This window comes from Phodopus roborovskii, unplaced genomic scaffold (genome assembly GCF_943737965.1).
Source record: "Phodopus roborovskii unplaced genomic scaffold, PHOROB, whole genome shotgun sequence".
Classification (NCBI taxonomy): domain Eukaryota; kingdom Metazoa; phylum Chordata; class Mammalia; order Rodentia; family Cricetidae; genus Phodopus; species Phodopus roborovskii.
The window spans coordinates 7200016-7218703 of NW_026125540.1; the positions used below are offsets into that span (position 1 = coordinate 7200016).

The window sequence follows — 18688 nt, forward strand, 5'->3', positions numbered from 1 at the left end:
TACAGATATCAGTGTGTGTGAGTATGTCCTCTCCCTTCTCAGTCTTGTGAAAATGACTGGTAATAAGTATTAACGAGGGAATTGGAAAGGTTCTGGAGATGAAAGTCTGTTCATCTGAGACAGCCTGTAAGTCCATATTTCTGGTCTTAGTTGGCTTGCCAGCTGGAGAAGCCCATCGGCACTCTTAGTCCACTAAAGTGGAATTAAACAGGCATTTCTAAATAGGGGTGGGGTTATAATTGTTAGGAATTGTGCTTAGGCTTTATGTCACTTTAAATCAGGATGCCTCTTCTGTACATCCAAGATAATTCTGGCTGACACTCCTGTCATTTAAGTAGACACTTCTGAGAAGTCACCTGGGACAGAAATAGGAGAGGTATTTTTTTTTTCAAAATGATGATAATGAGAGCTATTAATAAGTATGAACTTCCTGTTTGACTTCAGCTTCCTAATCTGTGGAGTTAGATGGTGTACTCCCGAGTCTACAGCTGGCAAGCCAAGCCTTCTTAGGTAGCTGATGTTCGCCCAGGAGTCTGATATTAAGACCATGTAACCCTGAGCTCCACGCCCGGGGGGGTGGGGGTGGGGGACACAGCTGAACATCTCCAGCATTGAGGGAAGATTTGAAACATGATTGGTGTCATCAGCTCAAGCCAGGATTTGGTCCTGAACCTTGCTTTTTTGACTGTCTCTGTAACGATGATGATCACATGCCTCAGTACATTACCCAGAGTGCATTGTAAAAGGTAAACTATTGAGCACCTTGAATGTTTTGACTGGTCATTGCATTTGCTCCTAGTAGAATGGTATGTATGAGAAATGCCAGTATTACATCTGTTTTGTAGTGAGGAGAAAACGGCTAGTTGGTATTTTACAATGAGTGGCTTGCAAGCTAGGATTGTTTGCCTGATCTTTCCGTCTTTGGAGGAGAGCTATGTGACTTCCCTTAGCCTTGAATAGTTTGCTGAGGCAGAGAGGAGGGCTGTCATTTGTCAAGCACCTGCTGTGTGTCAGCTCTCTGGTTATCAGGGCCTCACTGCAGCTGGTTGAGGATTATGATTGGGATCCGCCTTTATGAATGAGGAAGCAAGCTCTAGGGTGGCTGCTGAGGGCTACATTGCTAGCTAGTTCCAGGCAGCCTGGACTACATAGTAAGATCACTCTAGGAAGAAATAACAAAAAGGAAAAGGCCTGGCAAGTTGTATCAGCTAGATATATTTTGAAACTAAGTAGATATTCAGAAATTTGATACTAGTTTGGGCTCTGTTACAATGTTACTCCTTTTGTGTAAGTGCTCATGGAGCCCTAGCAGGGCTAAAAGGTCGGGTTTCTTGTTGCCCCCTTTGCTGCTGCTCCCAGCCAGACAGCCAGAGCTGAATGAGACCAGTCCCTATCAGGTTGGGGATGGGGTGGGGGGGGGGTTGGTAATGTAGTGTGGGTAGCTGAATATTAACATGCTGCTGATACATTACTTCTTTTTTACCCCCCTTTTCCAGGCTGTTTTGACAGAATATAAATTAAAAGCAATTGAATATGTTCATGGGTACTTCTCCAGTGAACAGGTATTTGTCATTCTTCAAAGCCGTTTGTACTAGTGTTTGGGTGGGTCTGTTTACTCATTGGATACATTTAGAATTGCTTTGACTCTTTGTGCCAGAGCTACAGAAGCTCCTAAATCTGTCCAGAGACTTTACAGAATATATGCATGGGACACATGCATTGCTGTGTACTTACTCCACAATTCCTACTCTAAGGCCATTTAAAAACACAGTATCTTTTTTTTTTTTTTTTTTTTTTTTTTTTTAAGCTACTTAAACTGTCAGTTATTCTTGGGGGGAAAAATAACAAAGGCTCAAGAGATGGCTGGGTGGTTAAGAGCACTTCCTGCTCTTGCAGAGGACCCAGGTTTGTCTCAACACCCACATAGTGACTCACAACCATCCCAAACTCTACTTCCAAAGCATTTGATACCTTCCTGGAGCACCAGGCTCACTTGTGGTGCACATATGTAGGCACATGCAAAACACTCATGAGCAGAAATCATAACTTTCGGGTTTATGAATTTATAAATTTTACTAAATTTGTCTAGTATCTAGAACAGTTTTGAAATTCACTCTGACTAAAGAAGACCGTGTCTAAATGCTGGACTGTGCTCCACAGCCAATAGGCTGAACCCCCCCCCCCCCCCCCGCTGAGCTTCCCAGGGTGAGGGAACCCCAGTGCTCTGCTTACCCCTGACTGGCGCATACAGGGTTCACCCTTGCATTAAGGCCTCTGTTTGTGGTGGGGGCCCCTGAGATCCTGTTTCTCTGACTCATGGTGCAGTGCTGAGGCAGATCTGTGACTGACTGCTGTAGTGAGCTCCAAGGATTAGTAGAGATCCAAGGGCGGAAGTGGAGCTGCAGGCCATCCCTCACCCCAGTGAATGACGGAGCTGCCCCCGCCCCGCATGCGCTTTGTCGGTTCCATTTGTAGTGTTCACCAAGCCGATGTTCCCTCTCCACCTAACTTTTCAACATCCTGTTCTTCAATATATGCCATTTCCTGCATATCCTTATTACTTTCTTTTAATAGTTAATTTCTTTTGTGATACTAAAGATTAAACCCCCAGCCTTGCCCATGCTGGGCAAGTGCCCCTCCACTGAACTGCATTGCATCCCAGACCCCCCTCTTTTTTTTTAATTTTTATTTTAAGATGGAGACTTGTTTAGGTGCTGAGACTCATCCTGCACTTAAGATTCTCTTGCCTCAGCCTCCTGCCTTGCTGGTGTTCACAGTCATGCACTGCCAGGCCAACTCTAGATTGTATGTCTCCTTTATTTAAAAAAAAAAAAAAAAAAAAAAAAAAAAAGGAAGATAGAAAGAAGAGAAAAACATGTATTGTGGTATTGTGGGGAGTGAACAGGGAATGCCACTACACTCATGTAGTGATGTGAGGAGAACAGCTTGTAAATTTGAACACTTGATATGAGGCCTGTCCTGCAATGAGACTGAAGTTTTAAGTCTTCCTGAAGTGCTTTGTCACACTGTTATACTCTGGTGCCATGCTCATCTTCCACACACGGTGACAGGAATCCCAAGTGTGAGAATCTGTTTTAAAGGAATGTGTGCAGACACTGTCATGAGAACTGAAGAGTCTCTTTGCTTGCAGGTGGTGGACCTCCTAAGGTACTTCTCCTGGGCAGAACCACAGCTGAAGGCCATGAAAGCCCTACAGCATGTGAGTGACCCTCCCTTCTTGCCCATGTGTGAAGTGCCAATGTTTCATTCCCCTACCTTTGCATAACCCAGATCAAGTTGTGGTATGTGTTAGAAAGCTAACCTTAAATCCCATTATACTGTGAAACTCCAAATGACTGTGTTAAAAAGTGTGAAATTGCATTGTGCTACTATTAAATTCTGTGCCAGTCCTAACTGGCAAATTGGGGGAATATGCTTATTGCAAAGCAGAGTTCTCGGATTTAGACCCTTAGGATGCAGACTCTGCAGCATCTCCTACCATGCATTACTATAGACTCAAGAGAGCCCTGATGTGGGGAGAGAAGCTCAGTCCCTTCCCCAACTGTGACTCCTGTGCCTTGCACTATGAGTTGAGTCACCTGTGTACATGCCAGCTCTGTCCATGACCTTTCAGATGGCCATTCAGAGGAGCTTACACTTGGTGCAGGCGAGCACATTGGAAAACAGATCTAAAACACACATGCAGAACTTAGACCTGCTTCTGAAATGATTGTACTCAAAAGAGTCCAAGCGTGCCTCAGTATTTCTAGGATTCCCTCGAGTTGCTGAGGCTAACCTTCTGCTTTTGTTCTTCCTGGCTAAGTTTAGGCTGTGTCCTGAAATGTTTATACTAACAATTATACTTCCCCGAAGCAGGTAAGGTCTGGCATAGAGTCTCACACTGAAACACGTTATGTTTTATAATAGAAAATGGTGGCCGTCCACCCAGCAGAAGTGGTCAGCATCCTCAGCTGTTTTACCTTCAGTAAAGACAAGCTGGCTGCTCTGGAGCTCTTGGCCTCGTGAGTACTCACTCCCTTTACTGCCTGTTCAAATCTGGAACCTCACTGGCCTTTTAAAGTCACTGATATGTGTTAGTGTGACAGCTACGTGAGGCAACAGAATGATAATGAAATAGTCTATGGAAAGTGATCTGTGCTAATATGTCAATCATGTAAGGAAGCAGAACTCTAATGGAATCTGTGATAGCACACATCTGTCATCTCAGAACTTAGGAGGCTGAGGCAGAAGACCCTGAGTAAGACAGTAAGAACCCATTTCCAAACAAAACAAACAAAGATGCCCACATTCTGTGAAAGCATGGTACTGGATTCTAGTGTCTTTTACATAGTCAACACCCCTGTGTTTCCTACATATGTAGACATGGCTCTCAGTCTAAAGGCTGTTTCACACCCCTACATTTCAGTATTTGCTTTGCCTCCTTCCCATCTTGAGTAATTCAAAAAGCAAACTGGTAAAAACCTAGGATGTTTATTGAGGAGGGTGCATGTAGCCTCAGAGCCTGCAATTACAAGAGTGATAGAATGGTGTCAGGCTGTGCAGTGCTCCACACTTGACATTTGAGAACATAGGTAAGCATGAGATGAAGAGAAGGAAAGGGACTCTTAGGCAAAGTTTAAGGATGGGCAAGTTGCTTATTCATAGGCAGTATATTCTACAGTCCAGTATGTGCTGATAAATCATAAACACAAAGCGTGTCTGACCTTTGGTATGTCTTCCCGGATCCTCACACAGAAGCTAAGTCATGTTTCCTTGACAGAAACATTGTGGATGCACAGAATTCTCGTCCCATTGAAGATTTATTCAGGATCAACATGTCAGAGAAGAAACGGTGTAAAAGAGTCCTGGAGCAGGTAATCCTCACAGTTGCTGTGCAGATGTCATGCTGGATTCGGGTACTGGTGAACAGTGACGCACCTGCCTCACTGTGGCAGTGTTGGGGACAAACTTAGACGTAGTTATTCTTGTCCAAGAGGGAGCACCAGTAGGGTCTTGTAGAAAAAGCTGTGAGGGCAGAAGTCACACAGGAATGAAAATCCATTGGTGGTCACCCTGTGGGGCACTGCAGCTCTGCCACAGGGCCAAGCACTCTGTCTTCATATGCTTGGGAACAATGACTTCACACTTGTTCTGTCAGCAGACTTACAGTAGTCAAATTCATAGGAGACGAGTACTGAAACAAAACTCCACCTCATTAAGAAAAATGTGTAAAAGGTGCAGGGTATCTACCCAAGCTTCGGAACCTCCACTTGCCATTTACACTTGCAAATTCCTAGGGTCATGTTGCCTCTCCACTAAAGTAGAAGCCTGCTTGAAGGAGCTCATGCTCTCTGAGGGCCGCGCTGTTCACCTGTGTGATCTTTAAAGCCTCCTGAGTTCAGGAAGGGCAGTGTTGCCTCTCTCCTTGTTTCATCACCAAGATGAACCTCACCTCACATCACTTTTTTTTTGGTGTGTATGTGGAGGGGGTGGATTTTCAAGACATGGTTTCTCTGAATTGCTTTGGAGCCTGTCCTGGAACTCACTCTGTAGACCAGGCTGGCTTTGAACTCACAGAGATCTACCTGCCTTTGCCTCCCTAGTGCTGGGATTAAAGGCACACACCACCAATGTCCAGCCTTCATCTAGCCTTCATCTCTCATCTCTTGAACAGCATTCTCACTGGTTTTCTTGACAATATCTTATATATAAGACAATATGCAATGTGTGTGTGTGGGGGGGTTCCCCCCTCTAATGTATTCTGTGCATAACTCTTTTGGTTCAGCACTGTTCTGGGACCATAGAACTGCTCTATAGAACTGTTAATGTAAATGAATTAGTCCAAAAGTTCTACTGTTAAGTTTGTCCTAAGGAAGAAATATACAAATTTATATGTAAGGACATTTGACCAGTGTAGTTTATTATGACCAAATTGATGTACTCTGTGTGTGTGTGTACACACACACACATACACACACACACACACACACACACACACACACACACACACTAAAGTTGAAGTGGTTGGAGATGTTTTAAAGTTGGAGGCTGGATTATACAGTTAATGTCATTGTGTGTATTGGGGATTTATAAAAGTAATTATAAATGCAAACAGCATCCCTGTAAGTACTTTGATATGAATATGACTTGTGTGTGTGCTGCACATAATACCTTTTATTCCTACTACAGTATACATCCACTGGAGTATATTTGCCTTTCAAAGCACTGAGCACTAGCTCAGCATGTCTAAGGTGCCATCTTAGAAGTTTAGGGTGCAATGTAAACACCATAGACCTAAATCCATTTCCTGTGTCTCACAACTGAATACTGCAATAAGTCATTCTTGCTTTTTCAGTAGTCTAGCTCTTTGGGGTTGCTTTTTAAGCTTTCAAAAATGATTTGTTGACTCCCCAAGGAAGACCTTACTCCCTCTGAGGAATGAATGGGTTGTGGGAAGGGGGGAGAGCCAGAGAAGGTGGGGGAGGGGGAACTGGGGTTGGTATAGAAAATGAAAAAACTTTTTCTTAAATAAAAAAAAATTGGTTTGTTTTTACTTTTGTGTGTGAGTATGTGCACATGCATGTAAATGCCTGTGAAAGAACCAGAAGGTGCTTTTTGCTGAACCACCCCCATTATTTGTGTGTGTGAGAGAGAGCTATAAACATTTTCAGAGTAAATGCATTCACATGAGCCAGGCTTGTGTCATTTTAGACATTTTTTTCTCGATAATTAACTGAAGAAATGGAACAGGAACTCACTATGTAGACCAGGCTAGCCTCAAACTCTCAGATCCACCTGCCTCTGTGTCCTGGGCACTGGCATTAAAGGTGTGTGCACCACACCCTGCTGCTAGATAGTGGACTTCTCTTGAGCCTGTTGCTTGTAGTACTAGTGATGGTGGCTTGGTAATGAAACCATGGTTCCATGTAATAACTCACTTCTTTGGACTCACCATTTGTGTAGATCAGTGGTGATTGATGGGTGGGTATGTGAATGCCGTCCCCTCATACTCTTCCTTAGTTCGTGGCTTTAGCTGGACTTCCTGTTATCTGGAATACATGATATGATAAGTCTGATTTTTGTTAATCACTGTCTTTTTGATTTGTTTTTCTTTTTGCATTACAGGCTTTCAAAGCAGGCTGCAAAGCCCCTCATGCCATGATATCTTCATGTGGAACCATCCCAGGAAACCCCTATCCCAAAGGAAAACCCAGCCGCATCAATGGGATTTTCCCTGTAAGCATGCTTTTGCATACACAAAATTTCCCATGACTAAGTGTGACTGTAGCACAGATCTGTGCACATATGTGCTACATATAAGAATATGCCATCTTATAATGCTTCTACAAAGGGAAGGACTCTCATGTCTTCAACTTAATTAGTAGACAGTTGAAAGTTCATGTATAAATGCCATTAACTGACTGTTACCTTCAGAACATGCCAGACAAATGGGGATTTTGCTTTCTTTTCCAAGTAGACTCAGCATTTTTGACAGTTGTGTATTTGAGAACCCATTTCGGAAACTGCATGATGAAGCCTATAAGAATCTTGTTTGGATACCAGTGGGTGGTCCTCAAAGCCCTTGGAAAAGAACCTTTTCAAAAGTTGTTACATTTCTATTAACTGTGTCACAACCCCAGAGCTTCATGGATTAAATAGCAAACATTTATTATTCCCAATAGCTTTTTATTTGTTTGTTGGGTTTGGTTTTTTGAGGCCGGGTCTCACTCCGTACCCTTGAGTGACCTGGAACTCACTGTGTAGACCAGACTGGCCTAGGACTCATAGAGATCCCATCCACCACTGCCTCTTAATCATTAGGATTGAAAGAGTGTACACCACATCATACTCCTGTAGCTTTTGTGATTCAGGAAGCTGTGGCTTAGCTCTAGTTCTGGCCTGAGTTTCATCTGAATGCTTGACTGGCATACGTGAATATTCTTTCCAGGCTCACTTAAATGCCTGGCAAGTTAATGTTACTTGTTGTCAGGAGTCTATCCAAGGAGAGGCAGGGGGAACTTCAGCAAGGCCTCTTTAGGGCTTGACTTTGGAAATCGGTGGCATTCTTTAATGTCATGTTAGTGACACAAGTCAGCCCTAGTTTTTCTGAGATAGATGGTGGGAAGCAAGGACCAGAGGGGCCATCTTAGAAGCCATGCTCCATCACAGTGTGTCCTATCTTCTAAGGACACAGCCTGCTGAGACAGGCTTATTCCGATCTGTTCCTATAGAGCAGTCTCTAATGGGTTTTCAGTTGCCAGGTTTCTTTTTCAGCTTCTGGTGTGTGTGTGTGTGTGTGTGTGTGTGTGTGTGTGTGTGGTATTAAAGTACATGCCATCCTTCCCTCTATCATCCCCTCTGCTTCCATGGCACAGTAGGGTAAAGAGGTCAGGCAACTAGCTAGGGTAATATTGATCTAGAATGCATGTCTCATTCCTGGCAAATTGAGTCCCTTTCTTCAGAATAGAACAGTGTAGTTGTTTGTTGTTGTCTAAAGTCTCAACTATCTTTATTTTATTTTTTTTTAAAGGGCACACCTCTGAAAAAGGATGGTGAAGAAAATACCAATGAAGGCAAAGGAATAGCAGCACGAATTCTTGGACCATCCAAGCCGGTATGTGTTGAAATAAAAGAGAAAACAAGTGTTAATTTCTATATGTGTAGCTTTCTGTATAAAGTGAGAGGTGTGTGTGTGTGTGTGTTGCAAAGTTTAAATGTAGTAGAAATTCCAGATCAGAGAGAATGGCCTAGGGTAGGTAGTATAAGTACTTAGTAGTGTTCACATATCTTTGGAGGGTAAGTGTTTTAATCCAACCACATTTATCTATTTAGATGAAGGTTGGACTGTGCTGTGTATTTTAGCCAGAGTTCTGTCAGTTAACTAGTGTCAATATCAGTGATGCAGCTGGGCTTGTCCTTTCAAGAGAATGATGCCAATGACTGGGAATGTAAATTGAGCAGGAGAATGGGACCTCCAGAGTGGAGGGAGTGCAGAAGTCCTAGTGGCCCACACGCAGACCTTGCATCCTCTGCCCATTCATGATAGGAGGATCAGCGATGGCTGTTTCTGAGGCCAGGAGCAAATGGTGCCTTCCTGTAGGTGGGGTTTTCCTTCCTGCCTTCCAGTTCCCAGATAACCAACATGGAGACTTAATATTAGTTATAAATGCTTGTCTGATAGCTTAGACTTGTTACAAACTAACTCTTAGAACTTACATTAACCCATATTGCTTATCTAGCCAGTTGCCATGTGGTGGTACTTTCTTTCAACACTGGACATTCATCTTGCTTCTTTCTGTGTCTTTCATGACTCCTCTGACTCTGCCTTTCTTCCCTTCATTCTCTCTGCCACAAAAATCCTGCCTAGCTATTGGCCAATCAGCTCTTTTATTAACAATAACAATACATATTTATAGTGTACAAAGATTGTTCCATAGCATTCCCCTGTTCTGTCTAATTAAAAAAGGAAGATTTGTACTTAAACATAGCAAAATACAACAAGAAATTATATACAAAAGAAATTCTTACCAAGTAAGAAGTACAGTTACAATATCCAATCCATTTGTGTTTAGCAAAATTAAAGAAAATAATCTATTATCTATCTTTGTGAACCTAAGGCTTTATACCTAATTTACCTTTTTTCATAACTAAGAAAAGCTTTAAGCCTGACTATTTAGTCTTTAACTCCTATTGAGGGTTCAGGCAGGGGGCTTACAGTAGGTGGGTGGGCTGACTAATAAGATCTAAAGGCCAATGAATCAAATCATTCACGAATCATTTTTCTCATGGCTCTTTATTCTTTAAAAAAAGTTCTGCCCCTTAAGTTCTCTCTCAAAAATCTCTAAGATTTCTCCTCAAAAGTTCTTTCTCTAAAAGCTCTCTTAAAAAAAAAATTCTCTTTAGAAGTCCTCCCTTCTCTAAAAGAGCCCAGTGTTCCTGGCACATGCCTTTAATCCCAGCACTCAGGAGGCAGAGGCAGGTGGATCTCTATGAGTTCGAGGCCAGCCTGGTCTACAGAGCAAGTTCCAGGACAGGCTCCAAAATAATACAGAGAAACCCTGTCTTAAAAGCCCCACCGCCCCCCAAAATAAAATTCTATAAAAGTTCTTTTTTTTTCCCACAAGGCTCACTCTCTGATAATAGGACATGCATGTCTCTCAGAATCAGGAAGGCAGATAAGGTCTTGACAAAAGCAGGGCGCCTCATGTCTTAGGGGGGAGACATGACTTGTAAAACATTCTTTTAATTGATTAAAGGAGACTTCTCAGCAATATATCAAAGAAAAACACTAAGGCTATGTAGCGTGAGATCCAGAGGCTGCAGCTCTTACGGCTGATGCCCCGATGAGAAGGAATTCCTTTCTCTGGGGCTTTTTTGAGAATATAAAGCACCTAGTATATATTCTGTATCAGAAGGTAATTCTGGTGGATTGATACCTAGACTATTAATTGGTACTTAATGTAATAAATGAGAAAGGCTTTCAGGAGACGTCATCAAAGACCCCAGAAGGGTGAAATGTTGTGTAACAATAAAAGTTCTTTTGTAATATTGGAGCATCCAACTTTGACCTACATACAGGCCTAGTATATCTGACAGGCATTTTTGAGAAGCAGGGAATTTTAAAGGACTATTCTACCTTGTCGTCTTGGCAGTTAGTTTAGCTTAGCAGTTGCCTGTCAGCAATTGAGGCAAGGGCAGTTCCTTTGCCCAAATGGCTAGCTAAAAACAACAACAACAACAAAAAAAAAACCTGCATATGGAGTTTCTTCAATGCCCATCATCTCTGAATTAGATTGGTACTGCCAGGAGCAGACATGTCTCACTGTCGTGAAGTCTTGGATTATTAAACATATTAAATGCTATATTCTCTAGGTCTTTGAAGTGTCTGAAGACCGTCTATCTAAATATATCTGTGTTTGAACTTGATAGAATATCTAATGTGACTATTAGATTTGATTATTATCTACATTTCTTAATTATATATTGCATTTTTTTATATTTATTTGTTATATACACAGTATTCTGCTTGAATGTATGCCTATAGGCCAACAGGGGGCACCAGATTCATTATAGATAGTTGTGAGCCATCTTGTGGTTGCTGGGAATTGAACTCATGATTTCTGGAAGAACAGTCAGTGCTCTTAACCTCTGAGCCATCTCTTCAGCCTCTATGTATACATTTTTAAATAAACTGCATAAACATAATATCCTAAACAAGAGTAGAAACATACATACAGAGAACAAAATTAACTTTAAATTGGTATCAGTAAACTAAAATCCATACCAACAGAAAATATTTTGAGATTAATAGTTGCTTTTTGGATTAAAGTAGATTCGATAATCTATCTTTTTTTCCTGTCATTCCTATATCATATCCCCCCCTTTTTTTCTTTAGAAAAGAATCTTTGAATTTGACTCTTTTGTTTAGCTATTTTTTGACTATGTCCAAAAACAACTTACAACCAACCTCCCTAAATAATGACAAACATCATAATACATCAAATAACCAAAACTTTTCCCATACCCCATCTCTTGGGAATGTGGGCATCATTTTCTAGACAACTTCCTGTTGTCCATGGGTGCTGCTATCTTTGGGAGAACCTTGAGAGAATCGGGATGATTGTTAGGTTTTGATTGGAATAGTGTGTGAGGTTAAACCATCTTAGCCAGTAGCCTTGAAGCTGTTCTGGATGCAGAACTCTGAGGAAGCTGCAACAGAGATACTTTGAGATGCTGGACACTCCAATCACCTGGGCCTTTTCATTGGCGTCTGGTCCCTTTGCTCTGAAAATACAAAAACTTTTTAAAGGTAACATGTATCTGTATTGTACAAGTATAGACTTGTGTTGTACACACGTTAGCCAATATGATTATTTGTTTTACGTTTGAACAGGTAAAATATATGTCACATGTTTTGTGGTGTTTTAGGTTTGTGTCAGGTCTGTAGTCTGGGTTTTCAAGGGGTCTTCTTCCATCAACGTGATCATCTTTAACCTGGACTGAATCCACAATCTCTCATCTCCTGTAGAAATAAAAACATAACCTCTCCCCCAAAGTAACATACCCTTTGAAATCAAATTAAATTGGTTTAATCTAGCAGTTTCCGTAATCCAATATTTCTTAGCAGTTAGCACTCAGAAAATTTAACGACAACACAATAACACACAGGATCTAGACTCTGTGTATTTCCTATCTTGGTGTGGTTTATTACTTTGCTGCCTTATTAAGGACTATACTATTTTAAATCTATATATTTTTTATGAGTGTCTATACCCATTTTCTTTTCTCTCCCAAGCCCAAATACACTGTAACCCATTTTGAGGTGTTTTTTTTTTGTTTTTTTTTTTTTTTTTTTCCTTTCTTTTTTAACACCTGGATCTGTCTTTATTGAGTATCAGTAACTCTTTTGTCTACATGAACAAACTCCAAACTCTCTATGCAGTGTACTGGTGGAGCTTGAGGTCAAGCTGGCAGCCCCAGCTCCCAGGCAGTGGCTGTGAGATGCCTCTCTGTACTGCAGCCTGTGTGAAGATGGTGGGAATCCATCATGTGACTTAGCACATGGCATGCTGACAGCCACCAGGAGACAAGTGTCTGTACTGCAGCTGGCATGGGAGACTAGGACTCTGCATTTGGCTCCATTTTTGTGTGTTGAGAACCCTTTTAACTCTTTTTTGGCTTTTATGTAGATGTAGGTATCCCAGATTGGGTGCCATTTGTAGATGGACATTCCCGCCTACCAGTTCCCAAATAACAAACATGGAGATGTAATATTAATTATAAATGCTAACTAACTCTTACAACTTAAATTACCCCATATTTGTTATCTACCTTCATTCAACACAACACATTCATCTTGCTTCTTCCTGTGTCTCTTATGACTCCTCTGACTGCTCCCTTCTTCCCTGCATTCTTGTGCCTCAAAAATCCTGCTTTGCTCTCTGCCAATCAGCTTCCCTTGGCAATGACAGCAATATATATTTACAGTGTACAAGGATTGTTCCACAGCACTTTCCTACCAGTTTATCCCTTTGGGTAAAGTACAGCTTTTAGTGTAGCTTTGGATATCTGAGATTCTGTAAGTGCCATCAACTGTAAAATAAAGTGCTTGTGAGTCTATAGGTTTCAAAAGAACAAAACACCAAATTCCTACTTCATTGTGTAGTGATTGCCAGGTTGCCTGGTGCTAAGATTCTAATGAAGTGAAGAGGACATTGCCCTTGAGGTCATTATGTGTCGGAGAGACCAACCCTGAAGATTCCGGATGTTTTCCTCATGAAGATAGGAATTTCTGGGATTGGCCTAGGCTGGACTAGAAAGGTGCCTGCTGTTCAGGGACAGGTCTGATCTTTATTGGAGATGATTGAGGATGATTGATTGCTAAAAAGAAAAACGCCATGTTTGGCAAGCTGTATCTTTGGAATTAAGTAAGAACCACCTTTATTAAAGCAAGGACTTTACTTAGTTGGAGGCTTTAATGACTGGGGCATCTTCAGCCTCTTAGGACCAGGTGCTTAGAAAATCAACTTGTATTTTTTTTTTAGGAGATGCTTTCTTGATGATGTCTAACCACTGTGCTTCCCTTTCCAGCCTCCCTCAACATACAATCCACACAAACCTGTCCCCTACCCAATACCTCCATGCCGGCCACATGCAACTATTGCACCAAGTAAGCGTTTTCTGGGTTTTGCTTCTTCTTTCTGCTGTTCATTAAATTGAAGGAATGGGCTGGTTTATATGCTTGGGAAATCTACAGCAGTTCAGTTCTGAGAGTTTATTTTGCTGATGGCCAGCTGCTATAGCCTAGTCTGCCATGCTACTGGAGGTATAGTTTAGTTTTAGAGTGTTTTCCTGATTGTTTAAGTTAATTGCAGATTGTTTAATCGCTTTATTATTAGAGGTTTTCACTTTGGTAAATTGCCCTAAATACCTTTTCTTGGGTAGCTGGTATCTCTGCATTTAGAAAAGGTCAAGTGTGTGTACTTGGACTTAAGTGGGGCAGGTTCAGCCCACCTCATCTTTCAGAATCTGTCTGGGATGGGCTTGCAGTGGGGTTTGTCTTCCCCTGCTTAGTCTTCACTTAAACTCTCCTTGTGAGATGCATCTCTATGAAATGGCAGTTTAAAATAAGCCACGTAACTGCATTCACACAGATTTGAACCCCAAAGTTTTCTCTTTCTGTTGTGTTTTTATTTTAGGTGCTTATAACAATGCGGGTCTGGTACCTTTAGCCAGTGTGATAGCTCCAGGCGTCCCTCCTCCACCTCCATACACTCCGAACCCAGTAGGAACAGGTAAAGACCTGCTGTTGTGGGCTGCTTAAAAAGTCACTTAGTGCTTGTATATTCATATAGAAATGTGTCTGTATCATAACAACCTGTTTTATTCATGCAGTTATGATTCTTTTGTGAGTGTCCTCTGTTTTTCCTTCAGTGCTTTCAATGATGTCTATTTATTTATGTCTTGATTTTTCTTTTTTGATATCTGTCTGTGATTATGATGGGGAATAGCCTGACTAAAGCTTGGAATCATTTATTTTTACATAGACAATGAAGACCTCTCCAGTCAGTCAAAACCTACACAGAGTCAAAGTAAGTACCTAAGGGACCCAAAGGTAACTGCCACCTGTCATGATTGTCATTATTGGCCTTTTCTCACGGGGAACTTGAGTTTAGCATCTGTGGAGTATCTCTGGAGAGAGCGGCTCCTAGGTGTACAGTAACACATACCTGCTAAGAGTGCCTTGATATGATAGATTTTATGTTCAAGAAATCTACATATCTGGATTCAAATTAATTTTATAACTTTGTGTCCTGTTTGGCATGTACATCTGTCTTCACTTAGTGTTCTGATATGGGAAAGGTGATTTTCATATGCACATGAAGATAACGCTTTCTGACAGACAGTAAGTCTAGTAAATCCTAATGTAGAAAGTGGTAAGGAGCAAAGGGCCCTGAGCACAAATGGCCTTGGTGGCGCCACCTGGTGGCAACCCCTAACTTCATTCTCCAGTCATGGATGGGCAACAGGAGCTCTTAACCCTGATGACTGTGCCAAGATAGGGAGTCTTGGTGGGAAGGTGCCCCTCCCTGTGAAGGCGCCCAGAAGATGTGGCAGTTCCTATGTAAAGGAGGGAGTGCAGAATGAACAGGACAGACATCAGTGTTTCCTACTGTCACTGTGGAGCCACCTGCCTTTATAAATAAGTCACTTGACTTTATGGAAATAATTTTAAAGCCTTTACATTTAGTTTTATAATTTTAAAAAATCTCCCCTTTTTAAAAAAAAAAACTACTAAACAGTAATGAAGACTACCTCTGTGGTGGTTAGCCATGGTCCCAATCACATGATATTATTTGTTGTGGGGTTTTTTGTTTTTGTTTGTTTGCTGTGCTGGAGGACCTTATGTATGCTCTCTATAATCAAGCCGCTTAATTGTATGATCTTTAAACATCTGGCTTTGCTACACCAAGCCTCAGCTTACCTATGTATAAAATGGGAGTGTTGGTGTCAGGATTAATGTGAGGACAGATGGAGTGGTGGACATAAGTGACCCATGGGGTGTGGCGGATAGTGTGTGATGTTGAGTAGTACATTAGATGACAGGAACGTATGATGTGTTATGTGATTGGGGATGCTTTTGTTTGCTTCATAGCTTATTGCAGAGACTGCTAGTGGCAGGGAGCCTTTGCTTTGTAGTTGAAGAAATTCCCAGTGGGAATGGCTCTGAGAACCCTAGGGAGGACCTTCTTGCCTTGTCTTTGAGCTTTGTTATAAGTTCATGGTCCTCAGCATATTCATGAGTCAGACTGAATTGTCATGTGCTTCCCGGCCACTGGAGCAATGTATCTGTGGTACGTTATTTATAAACTCAGGCTTGTGTTTCATTCCTGATGATCCTGGTTCTTGCAGAATACATGCACAAGTACAGTACAGACCTGTTTTCGTGGTGACTCTGAATGAGTCTATTTTCATGAAATTATGTCACTGCTTACAATGTGGATCCGATAGTGTGTATACTTAGCGTGTGCAAGGATTTAAGTGTAATCTCCTAGAGCAGGGGAAAAAATACACCTGAATGAATAATGTGAATATGGAGTAGCTCTGAATTTGCACTTCTTATACTATTGTTTGTTAATTTTCTTATCACATTTCTTTTCTGAAAAAAATGCCAAGGGTTGAGAAGCCCAATTACTCCTTAAGTGTCTGTCTTACTCCCTGAAAACGCCTTTCAGTAGTTATGGATGCAGAGGGAGGAGCAGTCTATGCTGCCTCGGACACAGCATTGAACTCATCCTGGGAGGAGGAACCCAAATCCTTTTAATAATTATCCATAGGGTTGGTCAGAATAAAGATGGCGTAACAAACGCAAAATAATATTGAGAACAAGTTCTTGGGTGGTTTGGGAGCTGTCCTGTAAGGATCACTGATACAAACTTACTAAAACACTGAGCCCTGAAGTAGAGGGGGAATTAAACATAGTGTTACACTTAAATGAATCCCCAGGACAGGGTAAGTGAGGTTTAGGGGCTGGAGTAGACTGGTCAGTGTGCGTAAATGCAGGATGTGGGCCCCGCAGGTCCTGAGGTGGAGGCCATGCATGTGTTCAGATCTCTAAGGAAGGGGGTGTCTGCAAGTGAGGAGCCCAGGGTGAAGCCAACGCCTCAGCACTACCTACTCACAAGAGCTCCCAACTTTTATAAAGCAGAAAAGTAGCAAAAGAATGGTTTCCTCAATGATGGGCAGGCACAAGCAGCGCATAGCTATCATCCTGCGCACAGATGCTCCAAAATGAAGATAGGATAATGACACCCAGCAGCCCAGACATGTAAAGAGCCGCTTAATACCTGCCATTGGTTTTCTTTGGTATTTGTGAACTATGACAACAATAACAAGACATGGTTATGTTTCTTTTTAAGTAGGACATTCCAACATACAGCATAAACCCTGCCTCTTCTCTCCCCAGCGTTTTCCACCCCAGCAGGCCAACTCTTCTCCCCTCATGGTTCTAATCCTTCAACTCCTGCTGCGACTCCTGTCCCCGCTGTGTCCCCAGTCAAGGCAGCAAACCATCCATCCGCGTCAGCAGCTGCCACTGGGGCGGGAATGAATGCTCCCAACACTGCCCTATCGGTTTTCACAACGCCTCAGCCATCTACAGCGAACCCGACTGTGATCCGGACTCCCTCGGTGCCCGTGACACCTGTTACTTCCGCCCACAGCACCACACCTGCTCCCGTCCCTTCCATTTTTTCTGGCCTAGTGCCACTGCCAGGTCCCTCTGCCACCCCCACCCCATCTCCTCAGGCCAGCTCGACAGCAAGGGCCACGCTGACTTCCAGTGAGACCTTTACTTCCACGTGTGCCCCGTTCACCAGCCACTCCTCAGCCAGCTCCACCACCGGGTCAGCCAGTAACCCAAGCACGGCTTCCCTGTCATCGGTCTTTACTGGCCTGCCTCTGCCCTTCCCACCAGCATCCCACGGCATAGCCACCCCAGCTCCTTCTGTAATCGCTAGTGCCGGGGGTCCTCATGGTGTAAACAGCCCTCTTCTGTCTGCCTTAAAGGGCTTTCTCACGACTAGCGACACACACTTAATCAACTCATCTGCCTTGTCATCTGCGGTCACAACTGGGCTGGCTTCATTATCCTCACTTCCCAATCAAAACTCGGATTCCCCTGCTTCAGCCACTAACAAGTGCTATGCCCCTGCTGCTCTTGCTGCCTCACAGAGGTCTTCTACCCCAGGGATGGCCATGTTCCCAGGCCTGCAGTCCCCTGTGGCCAGCGCCACCTCCTCAGCCCCAGTGCTGCCTGCGCAGTCTCCGCTGGCTACCCCCTCCTCCACAGCAATGCCAGTCAGCTGTGGCTCCTCAGGTTCGCTTTTGCATGGTACCCATGCAGGTAGCATTTCATCCGCCCCTGCCACAGCAACTGTGCCCGTTATGATCAAAAGTGAGCCCACGAGCCCCCCTCCTTCGGCCTTCAAAGGCCCAGCTCATCCAGGCACTCCTGCTCGCGGTACCTTGGGCCTATCAGGTGCTCTGGGCCGTGGATACCCTACAACCTCAGTGCCCATCAGTGTGTCCACTTGCCTTAACCCTGCACTGTCCGGGCTTTCCAGCCTGAGCAATCCCCTGGCTGGTTCTATGTCCCTCCCACCACATGCGTCCTCCACGCCCATTGCTCCTGTGTTCACAGCCCTTCCTCCTTTCACTTCGTTGACCAACAGTTTCCCTATTCCGGGTAGTCCCTCCCTCAATCCTGCTGTGTCGCTCTCAGGGCCCTCTACCACCACATCTGCAACTGCACACCCCGGCTCCGCGCCGGTGCGCCCAGTGCTGCCCACCTCCAATGCCTCGCCTGCAGCCTTCCCACTCAACCTGTCCACTGCCGTGCCCTCCCTCTTCGCAGTCACCCAGGGCCCTCTGCCCGCCTCTAACCCTTCCTACCCCGGCTTCCCTGTCTCCAGTGCCCCAAGTGGTGCCCCGGCACTGGCCTCATTCCCAGGGCTGCAGGCGCCATCCACAGTAGCAGTCACCCCACTGCCGGTGGCTGCCTCGGCCCCATCACCTGCGCCTGTTCTCCCTGGGTTTGCCTCGGCCTTCAGTTCCAACTTCAACTCCGCCCTGGTGGCACAAGCAGGGTATGTGACTGGGCTGCCAACACACTCAGCAAGTTTCTGTA

General features: G+C 43.5%; 1 protein-coding gene across 1 annotated transcript in view; it reads left to right on the forward strand.

The window, feature by feature from the left end:
* LOC127216302 (proline and serine-rich protein 1) overlaps window positions 1-18688 on the forward strand; it is a 58691-nt gene that overhangs the window by 1280 nt on the left and 38723 nt on the right. Inside the window, exons 2-11 of the mRNA XM_051176924.1 lie at window positions 1497-1562; window positions 3152-3220; window positions 3928-4022; window positions 4781-4874; window positions 7126-7236; window positions 8531-8614; window positions 13591-13669; window positions 14199-14294; window positions 14547-14591; window positions 16967-18647. Of these exons, the coding sequence (XP_051032881.1) occupies window positions 1497-1562; window positions 3152-3220; window positions 3928-4022; window positions 4781-4874; window positions 7126-7236; window positions 8531-8614; window positions 13591-13669; window positions 14199-14294; window positions 14547-14591; window positions 16967-18647 (2420 nt within the window). The remainder of the gene's footprint in view (window positions 1-1496; window positions 1563-3151; window positions 3221-3927; window positions 4023-4780; window positions 4875-7125; window positions 7237-8530; window positions 8615-13590; window positions 13670-14198; window positions 14295-14546; window positions 14592-16966; window positions 18648-18688) is intronic.